General features: G+C 39.5%; 1 protein-coding gene across 1 annotated transcript in view; it reads right to left on the reverse strand.

Moving 5' to 3' along the window:
• Positions 1-17,120, reverse strand: part of LOC124116941 — a 40,064-nt gene extending 22,944 nt beyond the window's left edge. Inside the window, exons 1-10 of the mRNA XM_048390371.1 lie at positions 17,007-17,120; positions 13,476-13,634; positions 12,575-12,691; positions 12,163-12,246; positions 11,191-11,307; positions 10,312-10,424; positions 9,768-9,849; positions 9,576-9,659; positions 9,286-9,368; positions 138-168 (exon numbers count right to left, since the gene is read on the reverse strand). Of these exons, the coding sequence (XP_048246328.1) occupies positions 138-168; positions 9,286-9,368; positions 9,576-9,659; positions 9,768-9,849; positions 10,312-10,424; positions 11,191-11,307; positions 12,163-12,246; positions 12,575-12,691; positions 13,476-13,634; positions 17,007-17,099 (963 nt within the window). The 5' untranslated portion in view covers positions 17,100-17,120. The remainder of the gene's footprint in view (positions 1-137; positions 169-9,285; positions 9,369-9,575; positions 9,660-9,767; positions 9,850-10,311; positions 10,425-11,190; positions 11,308-12,162; positions 12,247-12,574; positions 12,692-13,475; positions 13,635-17,006) is intronic.
• Between the last annotated feature and the right edge of the window lie 999 nt (positions 17,121-18,119).

Genomic DNA, 18,119 nt, shown 5'->3' on the forward strand with positions numbered 1-18,119 from the left:
TTGTACTTTTGAGGTATAATAACACTAACGTTTTCTTATAAGTATATTTAAACGCGGAATGCTTCTTCAATTCACTTATGTTGTGATGTTTTCGATGCAGCCATTTTACGAATCGTAGTGCATGAGTTTGCAGGTACAGGTGCCCGACCTCCCTTGTGGTCAGGTGGCCTGCAAAGTGTGCGGAGTCATGTTGTTAGGGGGCCAGTTCTCAAACATTCCATGGCTGTGGCCTCACCCAGATAAGGCCGGACATGACAAAGTAATAGTGACTTGTGTTTTCAATGTTTGATCAATCAGTTGCCTTGTTCAATATTGATATAGTGGATACTAGCAAGATAGGGCAAGCATTTTTTGTCAAACCCTTAAAAACTGAATATGCTGAACATTTTATGTTTCGTTTGTTTGTTTTGTTTGTGTTTAACGCCACACTCAGCAATATTTCAACTTTATGATGGTTGTAAGTAAATAATCGAGTCTGGACCAGACAATCCAGTGACTGCCATCATGAACATCGAACCACGCATATGGGATACGATGACAAGCATCAACCAAGTCAGCGAGCCTGACCACCCGATCACGTTTGTCGCCTCTTACGACAAGCATAGTTGCCTTTCACGGCAAGCATGGATTGTTGTAAAGAATATTTTATGAAACTTTGACACTGTATTTGTGATAAAACGCTATTTAAAATAAGATCAATATATACTACTACTACCACCACCAACAACAACACCATCGACAGCAGCAGTAACAGGACCATCATCACAACTACCATTAACTACTTCTTCTACATACCTGAGGAGATCCGGGTTAGACATTATCTTCAACAACCCATACTTGAGGTAAGTGGCGACTAACGGGATCGGGTGGTCAGGCTTGCTGACTTGGTTGATGCATGTATCTCTCCCAATTGGGCAGATCGATGGTTTCACTGTCAATCACTGATTGTCTGGTCCAGACTCGACTAATTACAGATCGCCGTCATATAGCTGGACCACTACTACTACTACTACTACTAATACTACTACTACTACTATCACCACCACCACTACCACCACCACCACTACTACTACCACTACTACCTCCTCTACTACTACTACTGGGGGCACGGGTGGCCCAGTCGTCTAAGGCGCCGCGATTCACTGTGCAGAGTTGCGTCCCTTGGGCACGCCAGAAACCTATGATTGTGGGTTCGAATCCCGGTTCGCCCCGATTATGTTTCTAGGTTTGTCAGCACCATACCCGTGCTCGTGGGTTTCACCGAAGTGGTAAACGTCTGAGACCTGCATCACTTCGGGCTTTCCTCCCACATTAAGCTGACACGCCGTGATATAACTGTAATACTGTTAAAAGCGGCGTTAAATCCAACTCACTCACTCACTACTACTACTACTACTACTACTAAAACTACTACTACCACTACCACTACTACTACCACCTCCACTACTACTCAAATACCACTACAGCTAGTACTACCACCACCACCACTGCTACTACCACGACTTCTTCCTCTTCTACTACTACTACCACTACCACTGCTACTACCACTACCACTACTACCACTACTACTAGTACTACCAACACCACCACTGTTACTACCACTGCTACTTCCTCTTCTACTACTAATACCAAAACTACTACCACTACCACTGCTACTACCACTACCGCTACCACTACAACTACTACTATATGGTGGTATAATACTAATATACCTTGTAAAGCACATCGGTATATGATTTACTTTCACGTATAAGGTCTGCATTGCTTTGCAACATGTTTCCTTGTAAGCATATTCTAATGCGGAATGCTTCTTCAATTCACTTATATTGTGATGTTTTTTTATCATGAAACATTTGCTATTAACTTTTGAACCATCACTCTTCATTCATTAACGCGTGCATGTAATCGTGGCGTCACCACGACTCTTCAGTTTCTCAAACATTTCCCTCTGTACCAAGCTGTATGACAGACAAGAGGTATGATTTCTATTTCAATATAGTGTGTACAAGTATATACAACGATGTAGGTTCTTATTCTGATATTATTTACCGAAGTCTCTCATTAAAGTTAAAACACATAATATAATAATGTATCACAGTGTATCATACATTGTTTTTCTTTGGGATTTGCTTATATCAGAAAGGGATATATATCATGTAAACAGCTCTTCCATCCGTATATTCGTTCTAAATAATCATATAACCTATATATTTATGTGTGTGTGTGTGTGTGTGTGTGTGTGTATGTGTGTGTGCGTGTGTGTGTGATATTTTCAATTGTCTTCATGCTTTTACCTGTGATTGTATGAGTTAGTGTCTTATTCTCTTATGTACATATTTTAATATCATATATTTTTCGTTTTATTTCATATTTCAGTGCTAATCAACTGCGCAATATGAACTTCCCTTGATAAAATAAAGTCCCGTTTTATCTTATCACTAACCTTTACATACTGGTTACTCTCCCCTTTCTATAAATGAAATGTAGACACACGTGTTTGTGACTTATTTTGGTTTTGTTAATGCCTTAAGTTTTTACATTGTATTGATGTGGTTTGTTTGGACTTTCAGAATGGTCAACTCATCACATCTTTCACTTTTAAAGCGCTAGAATTCGCTGTGCAAACATGCGTGCAGTAATATGACAATCGCTGATTTGTATGAAGGTACTCTATGATTAGGACTCGTTGGTTGGTTTGTTGTTTAACGCCGCACTCAGCAATATTCCAGCTATATAACGGCGGTCTGTAAATAATCGGGTCTGGACCAGACAATACAGTGATTGACATCATGAGCATCGATCCACGCAATTGGGATAAGATGACATGTATCAACCAAGTCAGCGAGCCTGACCACCCGATCCGCTCAGTCGCCTTTTACGACAAGCATAGTCACCTTTTACGGCAAGCATGGGTTGCTGAAGACCTATTCTACCCCGGAATCTTCACGGATCGATTAGGATTCGTGATTCGTCAGCTCGACACATATGGTCATGTGTTTCACATACATTAAGCTGATAACATTTAAAAACTCATCAAATCATCAAACAAAAACACGCGCCTTTAAACATTTGACAGTTTCTTGTTTCGCATTTGTTGTTGCTATTTTAGCCATGCATATATCAACTGCCTCTTGCTATCATCAGTGAAATCACGTGGGATGTTGAACATAAATAAAAAGCAATCTGCTCTTCTCTATTTTCAATCATGAGTGAGTGAGTATGGTTTTACGCCGCTTTTAGCAATATTACGGCGGGGCACACCAGAAATGGGCTTCACACATTGTACCCATGTCGGGAATCGAACCCGGGCCTCTGCTTGACGAGCGAATGCTTTAACCACTGGGCTACCCGACCGCCCCTTTCAATCATGATGACATTCCCATGGTGATGGGCGCGCACCCGAAGACTACGAGGAAGGCGCACCCCGGCATTCCTACATTCACGTGGAGAACTTCAAGTCGGCAATAGACCTTGCTGGTACTAGGGGGAACATGATAATACACATTTTGGGGTCCGTTGTGTGTTTGTGATGATCTTAAGACGAATTGAAACATTAACAAACAGTATTTTAATAATCACTTTTATTTCTCCTCAAAACATATTTCGACTTGTGTATAAGGACGTGTGTATGAATCACTTCCAACTGGTAATGATACCAAGTGTTCGCAAAAAAAGAGCGTATCCTGAAAAACCTATGGCACCAATAGGTTTAACCCAAAACATTAATCACGGGAACATATGGTGTAAGTCAAAATAGGGCATTGCATCGAACATAATTTTAGTTGGTCACTAATGCGTCAAATTTGAAAATGCCGGATGAATCCAACATAAGATACACCAGATGAAGCCATTTACTTTTTTTCTACGCGTTTCTTGAACTGACACACATACAAAAAAACATACTTTTTTTACTTAAATTACCGTTTCCTAACTAAAGTAATTATTCTTTTTAGAAACTAGAAACTATTAATTAAACTAATAACATATATTTTATGCAGTACAGAATCCTAGCATGCAGAATGATTGCTAATTTCAAAGACATACAACTCGTGATTTACTGTAGCATATGGGTCGCTTTACAGCATAAACAGAGTGTAAACAGCGGGGCAATGACTCTGCAATAATACATAATTATATTCACTGGTACACAGGGTTAAGTGATCATCACGTTGAGGCTTGGCATCATACAGAAGACTAGACCTTTGCACGGAATCGTAATTGATTACTTCCCAAATAAATGTGTGGTCAACGCCCTTTCAATGTCGTCATTTACTACACGTATACACCACGAGACATCATTCTGAGAAGATACGTCAACTTTTCTCTATTCCGGATCTGGGGGCACGGGGGGCCCAGTCGTCTAAGGCGCCGCGATTGGCTGTGCAGAGTTGCGTCCCTTGGGCACGCCAGACACCTTTGATTGTGGGTTCGCCCCGATTATGTTTCAAGGTTTTGTCAGCACCATACCCGTGCTCGTGGGTTTCACCGAAGTGGTAAACGTCTGAGACCTGTATCACTTTGGACTTTCCTCCAACATTAAGCTGACACGCCGCGATATAACTGGAATACTGTTAAAAGCTGCGTTAAACCCAACTCACTCACTCACTCACTATTACGGATCTATTCAGAGCAAGGCAGTAACCACACACTGGTGTGAGTATTGACATTTTCTTATATAGTATCACAAAATGAAATTTGAAAAATAATATCCTTTTTATCATTATAAGTATACAGTTGTATTTTATCATTTATTATATCACATTTAATATTATAATACTTTTACTCTTAATCAAGACCCGAATAATAACTGTATTCTATATTAATTTAGATATCACATTTTACCACATCAACTCTTAATCAAGACCCGGATAATAACTGTATTCTATATTAATTTAGATATCACGTTTCATCACATCAAGTCTCTACGTTGAAATGAACATGGCAGATCAAGCACTTCAGAATTATAGAAGAAAACGAAAGAAAGTTTCAAATCGTAAGTGAATGGTGCAATTTGTGTTAACCATTTACCATCCGACAATAATAATTATCTTAATATTGTCTCGTAAACATACACCATATCGGTATATGTCAAATTCAAAACGTTTCGCGGCGGTAATTCATATTTACCTCCATGTTTAGAGAAGAATCCTAATTCATTAAACAGTCGCAATATAAATGGTGCCATGTGTTTTGTCTATTCCATTTTGGTATATCATTACCCAGTTGGAGCGGATGAGGTCGCAGAGCAAGTGGATTAATAATAATAATTATTGCGTCGACCACACACATCGTTTAAATATTCATGGTATTCAATTTCCAATGTCTTTAAAAAAAAATCAAAATTTGAAGAAATGAATAATTTAAGCATTAAAGTCTTCGGTTTCTCTGAGGATGACGATGATAATGATAATGAGACAAAAAAACAAGTAAATGTAGTATTTCCTCTACGAATAAGTTCCAGGGTGGCTGACGTACCGACTGAACGTCACGTGGATCTTCTCCTATTGACCTCCGAAGTGGAAGATGACGACAAACAGTCTCCATCTCATTACGTGCTCATCACCAGTTTGGCTGCTTTATGTTTGTTTGTTTGTTTGTTGTTTAACGCCGCACTCAGCAATATTCCATATATATATATATATATATATATATATATATATATATATGACGGCGATCTGTAAAATAATCGAGTCTGGACCAGACAATCCAGTGATTGACATCATGACCATCGATCCACGCAATTGGGATCGATGCCATGTATCAACCAATTCAGCGAGCCTGACCAGCCGACCCCGTTAGTCGCCTTTTACGACAAGCATAGTCAGCTTTTATGGCATGCATGGGTTTTCTGAAGACCTATTCTAACCCGGAATCTTCACGGGTCTTGGTTGCTTTTAGTGAGGCAATGTAATGACCATGGAAGCAATGTATCTGCAGAAACTGTTTGTTGACTTACACTTTAAAATCTCGTTTAGATATTCACAAAGCTTATTGTTATCATTAAGCGCTAAAGATTAAAATGCCCGAAGCCGATTAAGCTTTGGTTGGTTGGTTGGTTTGCTGTTTAACGCCGCACTCAGTAATATTCCAGCTATATCACGGCGGTCTGTAAATAATCGAGTCTGGACCAGACAATCCAGTGATTGACATCATGATCATCGATCCAGCCGATTAAGCAAAGAGGAAATTTGGTTTGAAACAATTTTCGAAAACAGTTGGAGTTCCTTTTGTAATTTACGCGGATTTCGAATGTATTTTGGCACCAGTAATAGAACACGATGGTGATGATGATGATTGTAATAATGAGAAAGAGAATGAAATGAATAAAAAAACGATCGAGATCAACTCACAGGAAAATGTAGAGGTATTTCTCATCCGGAATGCAATGCCAATAGTCAGGAAGCCAAATTTGTAAGCTTTAATTGTCATAACGCATCACGTTTCTATAACCATCTTATTCTACAAGCTGCCGAACTCCTTTGCGATCCGAAAGTAACTTGTATCCCGCACAATTCCGAACACTTCCTTGTTTCAGGCTGACAATCTTCGTTTTCTAGACTGTTTCAAACTAGTTAATACCAGTTTGCAAAGCGAACAATGTACGAAGCAAATGTCAAAGGGAATTGTGTCCGAAGCAGATTACGCATTCGCTCATAAAATTTGGGTTACATTCAATGTAAATCGGTCAGAGACTTTATGGAACTATACGTTTCAATAGACATTTTGATCATGACCGATGTGTTCGAAGCATTTCGCGACATGTGTCTAAACTATAACAGGTTAGATCCGTGCCAATATTTCACCCTCACAGGCATGGCGTGTGGATTCTCAAAAACTCAAATAATTTGCTTGACTTTTTGCATTCCCAGAAAAGAACCAAGTTCCATTCTGCCAAAACATTTCATTTTTCTACTTTGTACACCACTATCCCAAATGACAAACTCAAGGAAAAACTTTATTCCTTGATCCATGGGGGCTTTTGTTACAAAACGTGGTGTACACAGATACAGTTACGTATCTATATTCAGAGGTTCAGGACAGTTTGTGAAAAATGAAAGTAAATGCAATCTGAAGTTTACTGAGAAAACAATATGTGAAATGCTGGACTTCTTGATTGATAACATCTACGTAAAATTTGGTGGTAAGACATTTAGGCAAGTAGTAGGGCACCAATTGTGCTCCCCTTCTTGCGGATCTGTTTCTTTATGCCTATGAATCGGAATTTATGTTCGGACTATCAAAGTCAAAACAAGGTAATTTAGCCAAAAAGTTTAACTTAAGCTTCTGGTAGATCTATGATCTGACATCGTTCAATAACAATCAAATAGCAGAAATCCACTGATTTACCCACCTGAACTAGAAATAAAGGAGACCAGTGAGTCCGCCGTATCTGTTTCATATTTGCTTAAAGATTCAGAGTGACAAAACACTCACCGCAAGTTTGTAGATATTACGTAAACTTTCCAATAGTCAACTTTCACTTCATGTCGAGCAATATTCCAGCAGCTCCTGCCTTTGGCGTTTACATTTCGCAACTTTTGATGGACAGTGGAGCATGCTCTTTCTACCAAGATGTTAATGAGCGTCAAACGACTCTTGCTCAGAAGTTGTTTGATCAAGATTACAACATTCAAGGCCCCATTATAGCTTTCAAAAAGTTTTATGGAAGACATGTGGAGGACATTTCCAAGTTTGACGTATCAGTGACAATATGATGTCCGATGCAATTCCTATGCTTGTCGTAAGAGGCGACTAACGGGATCGGGTGGTCAGGCTTGCTGACTTGGTTGGAGCATGTCATCTATCCCAAATGCGTGGATCGATGCTCATGATATCAATCACTGGATTGTCTGGTCCAGTCTCGGTTGTATGATGTTGATGTTAACATTGAAACTGGCTCTTGTATATTAGCATTGTGTCTCACACATGGTGCACATGCGACAGACTATAACAGAATATACAATATGTACAGGGGTTATGAATTTAATAACCAAAATAAAACCAACACAACAAATTGAAAAAAACAAAACGTGCAGAGGCCATTTCCAAAACTTACGCATCAATGACAAAATTTCTGAAGCATTTGCCCCTTTTTACTTACACCATATATTCCCGAGTTTTGTTTGCAAACAATTGACTTGCCTTTTCATGTGTTTATGACAGGTATCACCGATGGGGCATGATACGCTCATCTTTTCGGGAACACCTCGTAGCAAACATGTCAATGCTAAAGACGGAATCGTACGATGGACTGATTACAGAAATTGTTATGTCGCCTTTATTAACATTCTGCGATTGTGATCAAATATGGTTGTTAGGTGTTAAGTAAATATTTCTATAAGATTCAAACTCTGTTTAAATTCAAATAATTTTCATCACTTAAATATTCGTTATACCCTGATTAATACATAAAACACTTGAACTGCATTGTTAGTGACTGTAAAGAGTAACACAGGGATTAACATAGGAATGAGGCAAACAAGGGTTTAATATCCAGCCAGGAAAAGAGTCGTCATATTTGGTGTCCAAATGGAGGACCTCTCTTCAGCCGTGTTGCAAATACCCTTTTCATCGTGGTTCGTCAAAGGGGAATTCTGGGTGGCCCTTAAATCTGTAATGAAGTATTCTATGATAAATAAAAATCACGGTTACATAATTCTTCCACCCTTGAAGATCCGGGGTAGAATAGGTATCAGCAACCCATGCTTGCCGTAAAATGTGACTATGCTTGTCGTAAGAGGCGACTAACGGGATCGGGTGGTCAGGCTCACTGACTTGGTTGATGCATCTTATTTGGCAGATCGATGCTAATGATATTAATCCCTGAATTGTCTGGTCCAGGCTCGATTATTTACAGACCGCCGTCATATAGCTGGAATATTGCTGAGTGCGGCGTTAAACAACAAACCAACCAACCAACATAATTCTTCAATGTATTCAAGAGAGAAGATGGTATGTATTTGTTCAGATAACATTTCCTAGATTCTTCACAGCACACACGAGGCGATGGGGTAGCCTTGTGGTTGAATCGTTTGCTCGTCACAGCAAAGGCTCAAGTTCAGTTACCCTCCTTATAATTTAAATTGTATAGCATAATATATTTCTGCTAAACCCTGTCGTGAAGATTTTTACTAAATTTGACATGATACTCACTCTAAGTATCGTTCACGGTGGTCCGAATTGGAGTGTGAATGTTATTGGTCCAAAATCCATTACACTGATCGTGTGTGAACAACGACAAAGTATGTATGATCTTATTCAGGATATGAACAAAACTAAACTTACTCCAAGAACGTTAATAACCGCAGTTTCCTGTCTTGTGCTGCAAGTTTTGACATTTCATCATCAGATAGTTTGAAGTCGAAAACCTTTGAAAAGTAGAAAAGAATATATCTATTTCCCGAAAATCCTTGCGACACATACTTGTGGTTAATGTAGATGAGGGGCACTTGAACTATTGTTGAACTATAATTTCTTTCAAATTAAATTTATCGAAAACAAAATTGTCTTGATACTATGACAGATGAAATTAGAAATTCCTACAAATACTTGAAAAGTCATAGCATGAAACATACCTGCAAGTTTTCCCGAATTCTCCCAGGGTTACTGCTCTTGGGTATAACAATGATACCTCGTTGGACAAGATAGCGTAGGTGAATCTGCATAATAAACACAGTTGTATTGAAAAATGAACTAGCCTCCTTCGTGCTGTGCATATTACAACAACGTAACATATGCCAACATATTTCGATCTAAATGTAACGTACCTGGCCTACAGATCGTTGGTGCTTTGCAGCCAAATCCTTAGCAACTGGGTCTTCTAGAACTTTGGGTGCTCCTTCCAACTGGCTGAATACATAGCGTTGACACACAATGTACAAGTAAATATGATCGATAGGTTAGTGAAGTATGTGATAAAAACGTAACATTCTATACACAGCAGGGCCTAGGGTTTGACACTTGTCATCCATAATGTGTCTTCTTTAAGAGAACCATGTAATGAATGTCGTACGTTCCTTTTCAATACGGGGCGGTCGGGTAGCCTAGTGGTTAAAGCGTTCGCTCGTCACGCCGAAGACCCGGGTTCGAATCCCGACATGGTTACAATGTGTGAAGCCCATTTCTGGTGTCCCCCGACGTGATATTGCTAAAAGTGTCGTAAAACCAAACTCACTCACTCACTCATTCAAAAACAAAATATGGAAATGACATTAATGCCATTTATTTAAAATCTAACGATGCTTCTCAGTACACTTGTCCAAGGAGCAGTTCCTGCTGGTTTACCCGGTGCTATTCAATAACGATTCTTACAAGTTGGCTGGTCGAGCTGGTGAACCGAAGGGGCTGTAGGCAGTAAGGGTTATCCCCCGTTCCTTAAGGAACTGGAACAGCTTTTCTTGTTGGAGATACAAATGACACTCAACCTGCAAATGTGAAATGTCCCATAATTTCCCATGATGTCCCATAAATGATTTTATGTATTGAATAATTATTTAGTGGTCAGTTGAGTATTGCTCGCACTGACCATAATGAAATTACGTACATAAATGTCCCGGAAAGCCGTATATGGCATATATGTCTCAGTCGTTTGCCACTTCAGTAAGACCCATAGGCCGAGATATGATACATGTACTAACAAACCAAGCATTGTCACCTACATGAATCTGGCATTCAAACCACGATCACAGGATGCAGGAACGCATAAGGAACACAACTTTGGACAGCAAATTGCGGCGCCTTTGACGTCAGGACCCCCGTGCCCAGCATTTGCGTGAGTGAGTGAAGCTTTTGAAACAGCAATGTCATTAAAGAGGCAATTTCGTACTTGGTCTTCAGCCACCCATGGTGGCAAGAGGCGGCTAACGGGATCTGGTGGTCATGCTGGCTTACTTGGTTGATGCATGCCATCGTATCCCAACTGGATCGATGCTCATGATATCAATTACTGGCCTGTCTGTTCCAGACTCGATTCATTTTAAACCAACGTCATACAGCTGGAATGTTGCCGAGTGCGGCGTTAAACAACAAACAAATTTGAGGAAGCTTTACCAAAAGCATCACACCTCAACCGTCCATCGTCTGACTTAGGATTTACGGGTTCCTCCAAAACTCAATTGGGAAAATGTATATTTACGAAAATATGAAATAGACAGCAGCATAAATTAACAATATTGAAAAGAGTCCCTGTACCTGGTTTGTGGCTGGTTTTATATCAGCTATCTTGCATATCCTTTCAAGCTGTTCCATATTGAAATTTGAGACACCAATAGATTTGGCGTGGCCATTACGAGCCACTTGTTCCATAGCCTGTAACAGACCATAGTTGACATGGGGGCGTGTCTACAGGTTGACAGTTATTTAGTAATAGAATATGCATGAACAACATACGAAACTGATGACAGCTGGATACGAATTTGCTGGTAATATGCCAAAAACAATATTTTCACTATTTCCTATGTAGGTCATCCCTGAAAATTATTACACCATGAGTGAATCAGGAATTGTTTATGTCCGGCTCTATATTTTTCGACTGATCGTTGTGTATATCGGTAGTAGACGTTAAACTTACATGACGTCATCACAGCAAGGCGTCGTGACGTCATGTAACAATTGAAGTGGTTAATTGTCAATTCACGGATAAAAACATCATTGCAAACATGACGTCATATAACAATGAGAATCTGCTACGAGCCATAGATCTGATCCCTAGATGTATATAAGATTGTTCTGTCATAACGTCATTTCGCGAGGTATATTGGACGACGTTATTTGTGAGAGGGATGTGTTTAGTGAGTTGTTCCCCACAGATGTAGCTGGACATCGAGATTAACGATATGGCCGAACGATCGTATCCAAAAGTTGGAGATATATTACAATCGGTATTTGAAGAAAAAGTGCAGATAATCGACGTGAAAATTGTGAGAATATTCAGGAAATACCAAAACTTATCACCTTGTTCATAAAATGGACTTGTCCGACATTGCCGAAGTCGAATTGTATTCCGGAAGTCATCGTTATTGTATTACGGGTTAATATTTTTAAAGCTTGTACATTTATTTTATTAACATCCATAATGAGGTGTAAAAATGTTGATATCTCATATAAAACTTAACTACATTTTCCCAAGAAATCAAATACAGTGTGAATTACTTGATTTCTAACCTTCCATGTATCCTCCAGCTGAACATCATTGAGTGCAGTTTTCCCGTTTTCATCCACAGGTAAAGGAGTTCCCTTTCCCGTTTCCTGTTCGGCAAATATTTTGGAATTACCGAAACAATACCGACGGAATTTGTTGTAAACCTCAACTGATTATTTGAAATTAAGATAAGAAGATAAGATTCATGTACACCGAATTCAGACAAAATCAAAGTTTTGGAATAGAAAGCTTGAAGGTTAGCTAAAACACGATTGACGTAATTCTGTAGAGTGAACAGCTTACATCGTGTGATAGTCGTTGATTGAGACAAGTAGTTAAAAAAACACGTAGTCATGTACAAAATAACATCAAGATATATGAGGTTAAATGCAAGTACTCTAAAAACATTTCTTTCGGATGTGGCAAAGCACTTACTCTAAGCGCTGTAGGAATGTGAATAAGATACATGTCCACATAATCCAACTGTAAATTCTTGAGGCTTTGGGCAATGGACAGAGGGACTCGGTCTGTTTCATGGTAGGTCACCCACAGCTGCAATACAATGTAAATCGTTATTCCTACACTTTCCAAAGACACTTCTTGTTTTTTAGTGCTTGTTTCTCACAAGTGAGATACTTGCGTGTACCGCCATTTTAAACGTCATTTCAGTTATATGACAGCGTATCAGCATATTGTGGGAGGAAAGCCTGAAGTGACGTTTACTAGTTATGTAAAACGCACGAGTGAGTGAGTGAGTTAGGTTGAACGCCGCTTTTAACACTATTCCAGTTATATCACGGCGTGTCAATTTAATGTGGGAGGAAAGCCCAAAGTGATGCTGGCCTCAGACGTTTACCACTTCGGTGAAACCAACGAGCACGGGCATGGTGCTGACAAAACCTAGAAACATAATCGGGGCGAACCGGGATTCGAACCAACAATCATAGGTTTCTGGCGTGCCCAAGGGACGCAATTCTGCACAGCGAATCGCGGCGCCTTAGACGACTGGGTCACCCGTGCCCCCTTGTAAAACGCACGAGCACAGGCAAAATGCAGAATCATAATAATTCCGATCATAGGTTTCTGGTACGCCGAATGTGTCACCTTCATTCACATGTCTCTATCACACCAGGATGCCAACCCTCTTACCTACAGAGGTGGTATCAGCGATCATCACAGGGTTTGGTGGTCATTTTCACAATGTCATAAATACAGTATATATTTTGAAGGGTACCACAAGACTAAATAAAATATATACTCGCATGAACGGAGATGTTTCATTTGAATTCTGCAGAACACACTGTGAACGGCAGTGATGTTTTGATGAACATCATACCTTCGTTGTAATAAAAATGTCTTCCCGCTTCAGTTTCCCGGCCTTGAAGTACTCCTGGAGCACCTCCCCAATGAAGGCCTCGTTCTGGTATGCATAGGCAGTGTCAATGTGTCTGTAGCCAGCGTCCAATGCGGCACGGATAGTGTCCTTGCACTCATCCTAGTAAAAACAAGAAAACATTGATGCAGAGCATCAAAGTTCCCCGTCATATGTGATGCCTCACAAACGCATAGTTATGATGTTACTGAAAGGCATGATGGAGCATAATTATATTAACCACAAATAACACAACGCTGTTGTGGAAAAAAATATTATTTATTTTGAGTATTGGGCAATACAGTTGATACATGTGCATAGGGTAGGTCTATTTAAAAATAGTTTCTTGTTTAACGCCGCACTCAGCAGTATTCCAGCCATATGACGGCGGTCTGTAAATAATCCAGTCTGGACCAGATCATCCAGTGATTGACACCAAGAGCATCGAACTACACAATTGGAATATGATGTTATGCATCGACCAAATCGGCGAGCCTGACTACCCAATCCTGGTCGTCGCCTCTTACGGCAAGCATAGGTTGCTGAAGTCCTATTCTTACCTGGGTCTTTATTTAAAAAGTAGATCGAAGGAAATGGAAGCAATTTCTGGCACAAATGTAATTATAAACAAGTGGAAATAGTATCAAAACTGCCAACAACATTGGCAGATAAATAATAGATCACATTCTTTTTACACTTGGCATTTGGTTATAATAATGTAAATGAAAATACTAAGGGCTCCATATGGCAAAAAAAGTCATACTGGATAAGGTCTTTTTGTCACAACCACAGATGCACATACTTAAAATATTATCGGGTAGTTTGAGAACATTTCAATACCGGGACTAATCAATAACGGAGATTCCTCGTCTCTTGTTTTACGTTTTTTGGTCAGTTTCTTTTTTGTATTTCTTTCTTTCAAAGAATAGTAATTGTGATCATGATGAGTTGAGTTACTTGTTTTTTTTCTATGTACTGTTTTTTATCCAGTGTCAGTAACTGTTGTGGAATGTGGTTTACTTGTAACAATGACTGGTTTGAGTTCATATGATGATGATTGATTGGTTTGTCGTTTAATGCCATGCATCAACGAAAGCCTGACTATCCGATCCCGTTTGTCGCCTCTTACGACAAGCATAGTCGCCTGATGTACTGTTAAGATGTAACATAACAATTCATCCATACTACTAAACAGAAGTAAAACCGCTTGTCCATTCGGATCAATCTGACCCAAACCATTCCGCTGATGAGAGTCAAATAATGCATACGAATCGAATCCGTAAAAATTGCAATGGAGACATCATTAAAAGTTACCAAAAGTGACGGGGATATCAATATTGCTTGTTGAAAAGATTCTATGAAATTTGTTTTCCCTGCTTCAATATTTGGAGCACCTGTGACGGAGCCATAAAACTGATCTGTTAGGTAGATAATATCGCTTGAGGCAGTGGCTGCTGGGAGCTGATTATGATCTAAATACCCCTCATAGCCTTCGGTGTTAACTATGTGACTGTAGAGAGCTGTGCCTACATCCAACAGATTATCGAGGTCAGTGGAACACGGTACAGATGCAAATAGATTTGAGCCATGGGACACAAAATATATGAGTGACCAGAGCTACGGCTGTACATTGAATTCCATTAAACGGTTGAAAAATTCCCGGCCCTGATGCAAATTCACTACTCCGATTTTGCTTTGACTTTGCTACCAAACGTTTCACATGTGGCTATGTGCGGTGCCCTGATTAAAAAAAACACGGGGGACTGGGTTAATTCAAAATACGGAATATAACTATTCCAAATATTTCCAGTGAACATGAGCATCCAAACAATCAAAAGTGTGGTATGTAGAATATGGAATTCAGCAATATTACATTTAAATTGAGATGTCGTCGTAGTTCATGAATAAGCATATTCAGAACATAATTTTTATTATGCTGTTATTTACGATCTCCGGAGCACAGTTCTTCTTTTGTATACACCGTGAAAATCAGAAAATTAGTCCTTGAGGAAAAAAGGACATCGGATTACACATGAATGGTTTTATAATGTCAGCTAATGACTAGAAACATAAAGACGATTTTGAAGTATATCTTATTGCTGGAAAAGAATAGCATCAACATTCCACGCACATGATTTGTATGTTTTGTTTCCGTAAATGCGTGGCTTGAAATTTCAAATAAACCAACATGTCGACATACATGCCACAAAATTAACGTTTCCCGTATACTTCCCCGCCTGAAGGTCGGGGAAGAATAAAGGGATCACCCAGAGTTTAGCTTTAACGGTGATTAAGGCAGTCTCTGTAAAGAGTAAAATGAAAGTATAATGTAAAAACCAAGATTCACAATCAAAGCGAATCTAGGATTATGATCCATTCAAGCACGCCCAAGAGAAGCGCAGTGACTTGCATCGTCTTTGACAACCCGGCCACACCTACCCTACATAAACAGTTATGTATAAGGAGTATAACTAAGTGTAGATGCTATGTGTGTGTAGACAACCCGGCCACCCCTACCCTACATAACACCCCTACCCTACATAAACATTTATGTTTCAGGAGCATAACTAAGTGTAGATGCTGTGCGTATGAAGACAACCCGGCCACCCCTACCCTACATAAACAGTTATGTATAAGGAGCATAACTAAGTGTCGATGCTATGTGTATGTAGACAACCCGGCCACCCCTACCCTACATTAACATTTATGTATAAGGAGCATAACTAAGTGTAGATGCTGTGCGTATGAAGACAACCCGGCCACCCCTACCCTACATTAACATTTATGTATAAGGAGCATAACTAAGTGTAGATGCTATGTGTATGTAGATAACCCGGCCACCCCTACCCTACATAAACATTTATGTATAAGGGGCATAACTAAGTGTAGATGCTGTGTGTATGTAGACAACCCAGCCACCCATACACAACATAAACATTTATGTATAAGGAGCATAACTAAGTGTAGATGCTGTGTGTATGTAGACAACCCGGCCACCCCTACCCTACATAAACATTTATGTATAAGGAGCATAACTAAGTGTAGATGCTATGCGTATGTCGACAACCCGTCCACCCCTACCCAACAAAAACATTTATGTATGAGGAGCATAACTAAGTGTAGATGCTATGTGTATGTGTATTACACGTTGCGAACGCGTCCTTAGTTCGAGTAAGAATGATATGTATATCTAACAGTGTGTATAGTATAATGTCTCTTCCTAAATGTTATTCCATACATTGCTGCACTCATGCAGAATAATTCTTTTATGAAAATTCAGTCAGGACCTTGTTTGTGTGTTAAACCCCGCATTCTGTAATATTCCAGCTAATTGACGGTTACGACCTTACCCAGATGGATAGGCTACGTGTATTAATGCTGTCAATAGCTTATAGCTCCACTGACCTATATTGTGGCTGATTGTGGCTGATTGTGGCTTGTACTAGTTGCAGTATAGATACAATTATTAGTTCAATGGAGACACATAAGACTTACCTGCCATGTGCCAAGTCCCACAAGAGGCATCTTTCGGCCATTGTACAATGGCAGAGATTGTGCAGCGTACAATGGCAGAGATTGTGCAGCCATGTTTACGAATGATGTACAAGTGTGGCGTATTGTTATCACGTGACCAGTTCTGAACATGTCTGACAATACTGTTCCATAACGACTCAACCCGGCTGGATGTGATAATATATATAATGTTGACAGGAGTCTCCATTGCTTGCCCAAACAGTTGCCTTGCTCAATCCTGACACAGTGGATTCGGATGAGGCAGGATGAAGTCAAACCTGTTACATCTTTGTTATTTTTTTTAATGAAATCTTTGTATCGTGCGTCATGTAGTACTGATTGTACTATTAACACATTCATGTATTAATGAATGGTGTGAATTGAAGTGCGCATTATTATCTGAAACAACCTGGAGCCTACATCGTCTTATAAACAATGATACAACCCAGAGTCTACATTGTCTCATACACAATGATACAACCCATGCCAGAGCCTACATCGTCTTATAGATAATGATACAACCCAGATTATGCATAATTATACAAAACAGAGCCTACATTGTCTTATACATAGTGATACACCACACAGTCTATATCGTATTATAGATACGATAACAATCGAAGATAAAAACCTTTTGGTGGAAAATTGTATTTTAGATAATAATTTAAGTGATTTCAGAAAAAAATATGACATAATATGACATTTATTTTTGTTCCCAGTGGAAAGTGATTCACCCATCAAGGGTTTCAGGCAAAACAGATTCAACAAAATAGATAACACTAAACTTTATGAAACAGTTGCACCGTAGAGATGACCGCGAACCAGCATTTTTGTTCAACGGGCTACGCCAATGCAGGTGATATGTAGGAAGTATGTAGAAATACGGGAATAACTTACACACGAAATATCGGTTCGCCCCGATTATGTTTCTAGGTTTGTCAGCACCATACCGATGCTCGTGGGTTTCACTGAAGTGATAAACGTCTAAGACCTGCATCACTTCGGGTTTTCCTCCCACATTGAGCTGACACGCCATGATATGATTGGAATACTGTTAAAACCGGCGTTAAACCCAACTAACTCACTCACTAACTA

The sequence above is a fragment of the Haliotis rufescens genome, unplaced genomic scaffold (genome assembly GCF_023055435.1).
Source record: "Haliotis rufescens isolate VD_foot unplaced genomic scaffold, xgHalRufe1.0.p SCAF_9, whole genome shotgun sequence".
Taxonomy (NCBI): domain Eukaryota; kingdom Metazoa; phylum Mollusca; class Gastropoda; order Lepetellida; family Haliotidae; genus Haliotis; species Haliotis rufescens.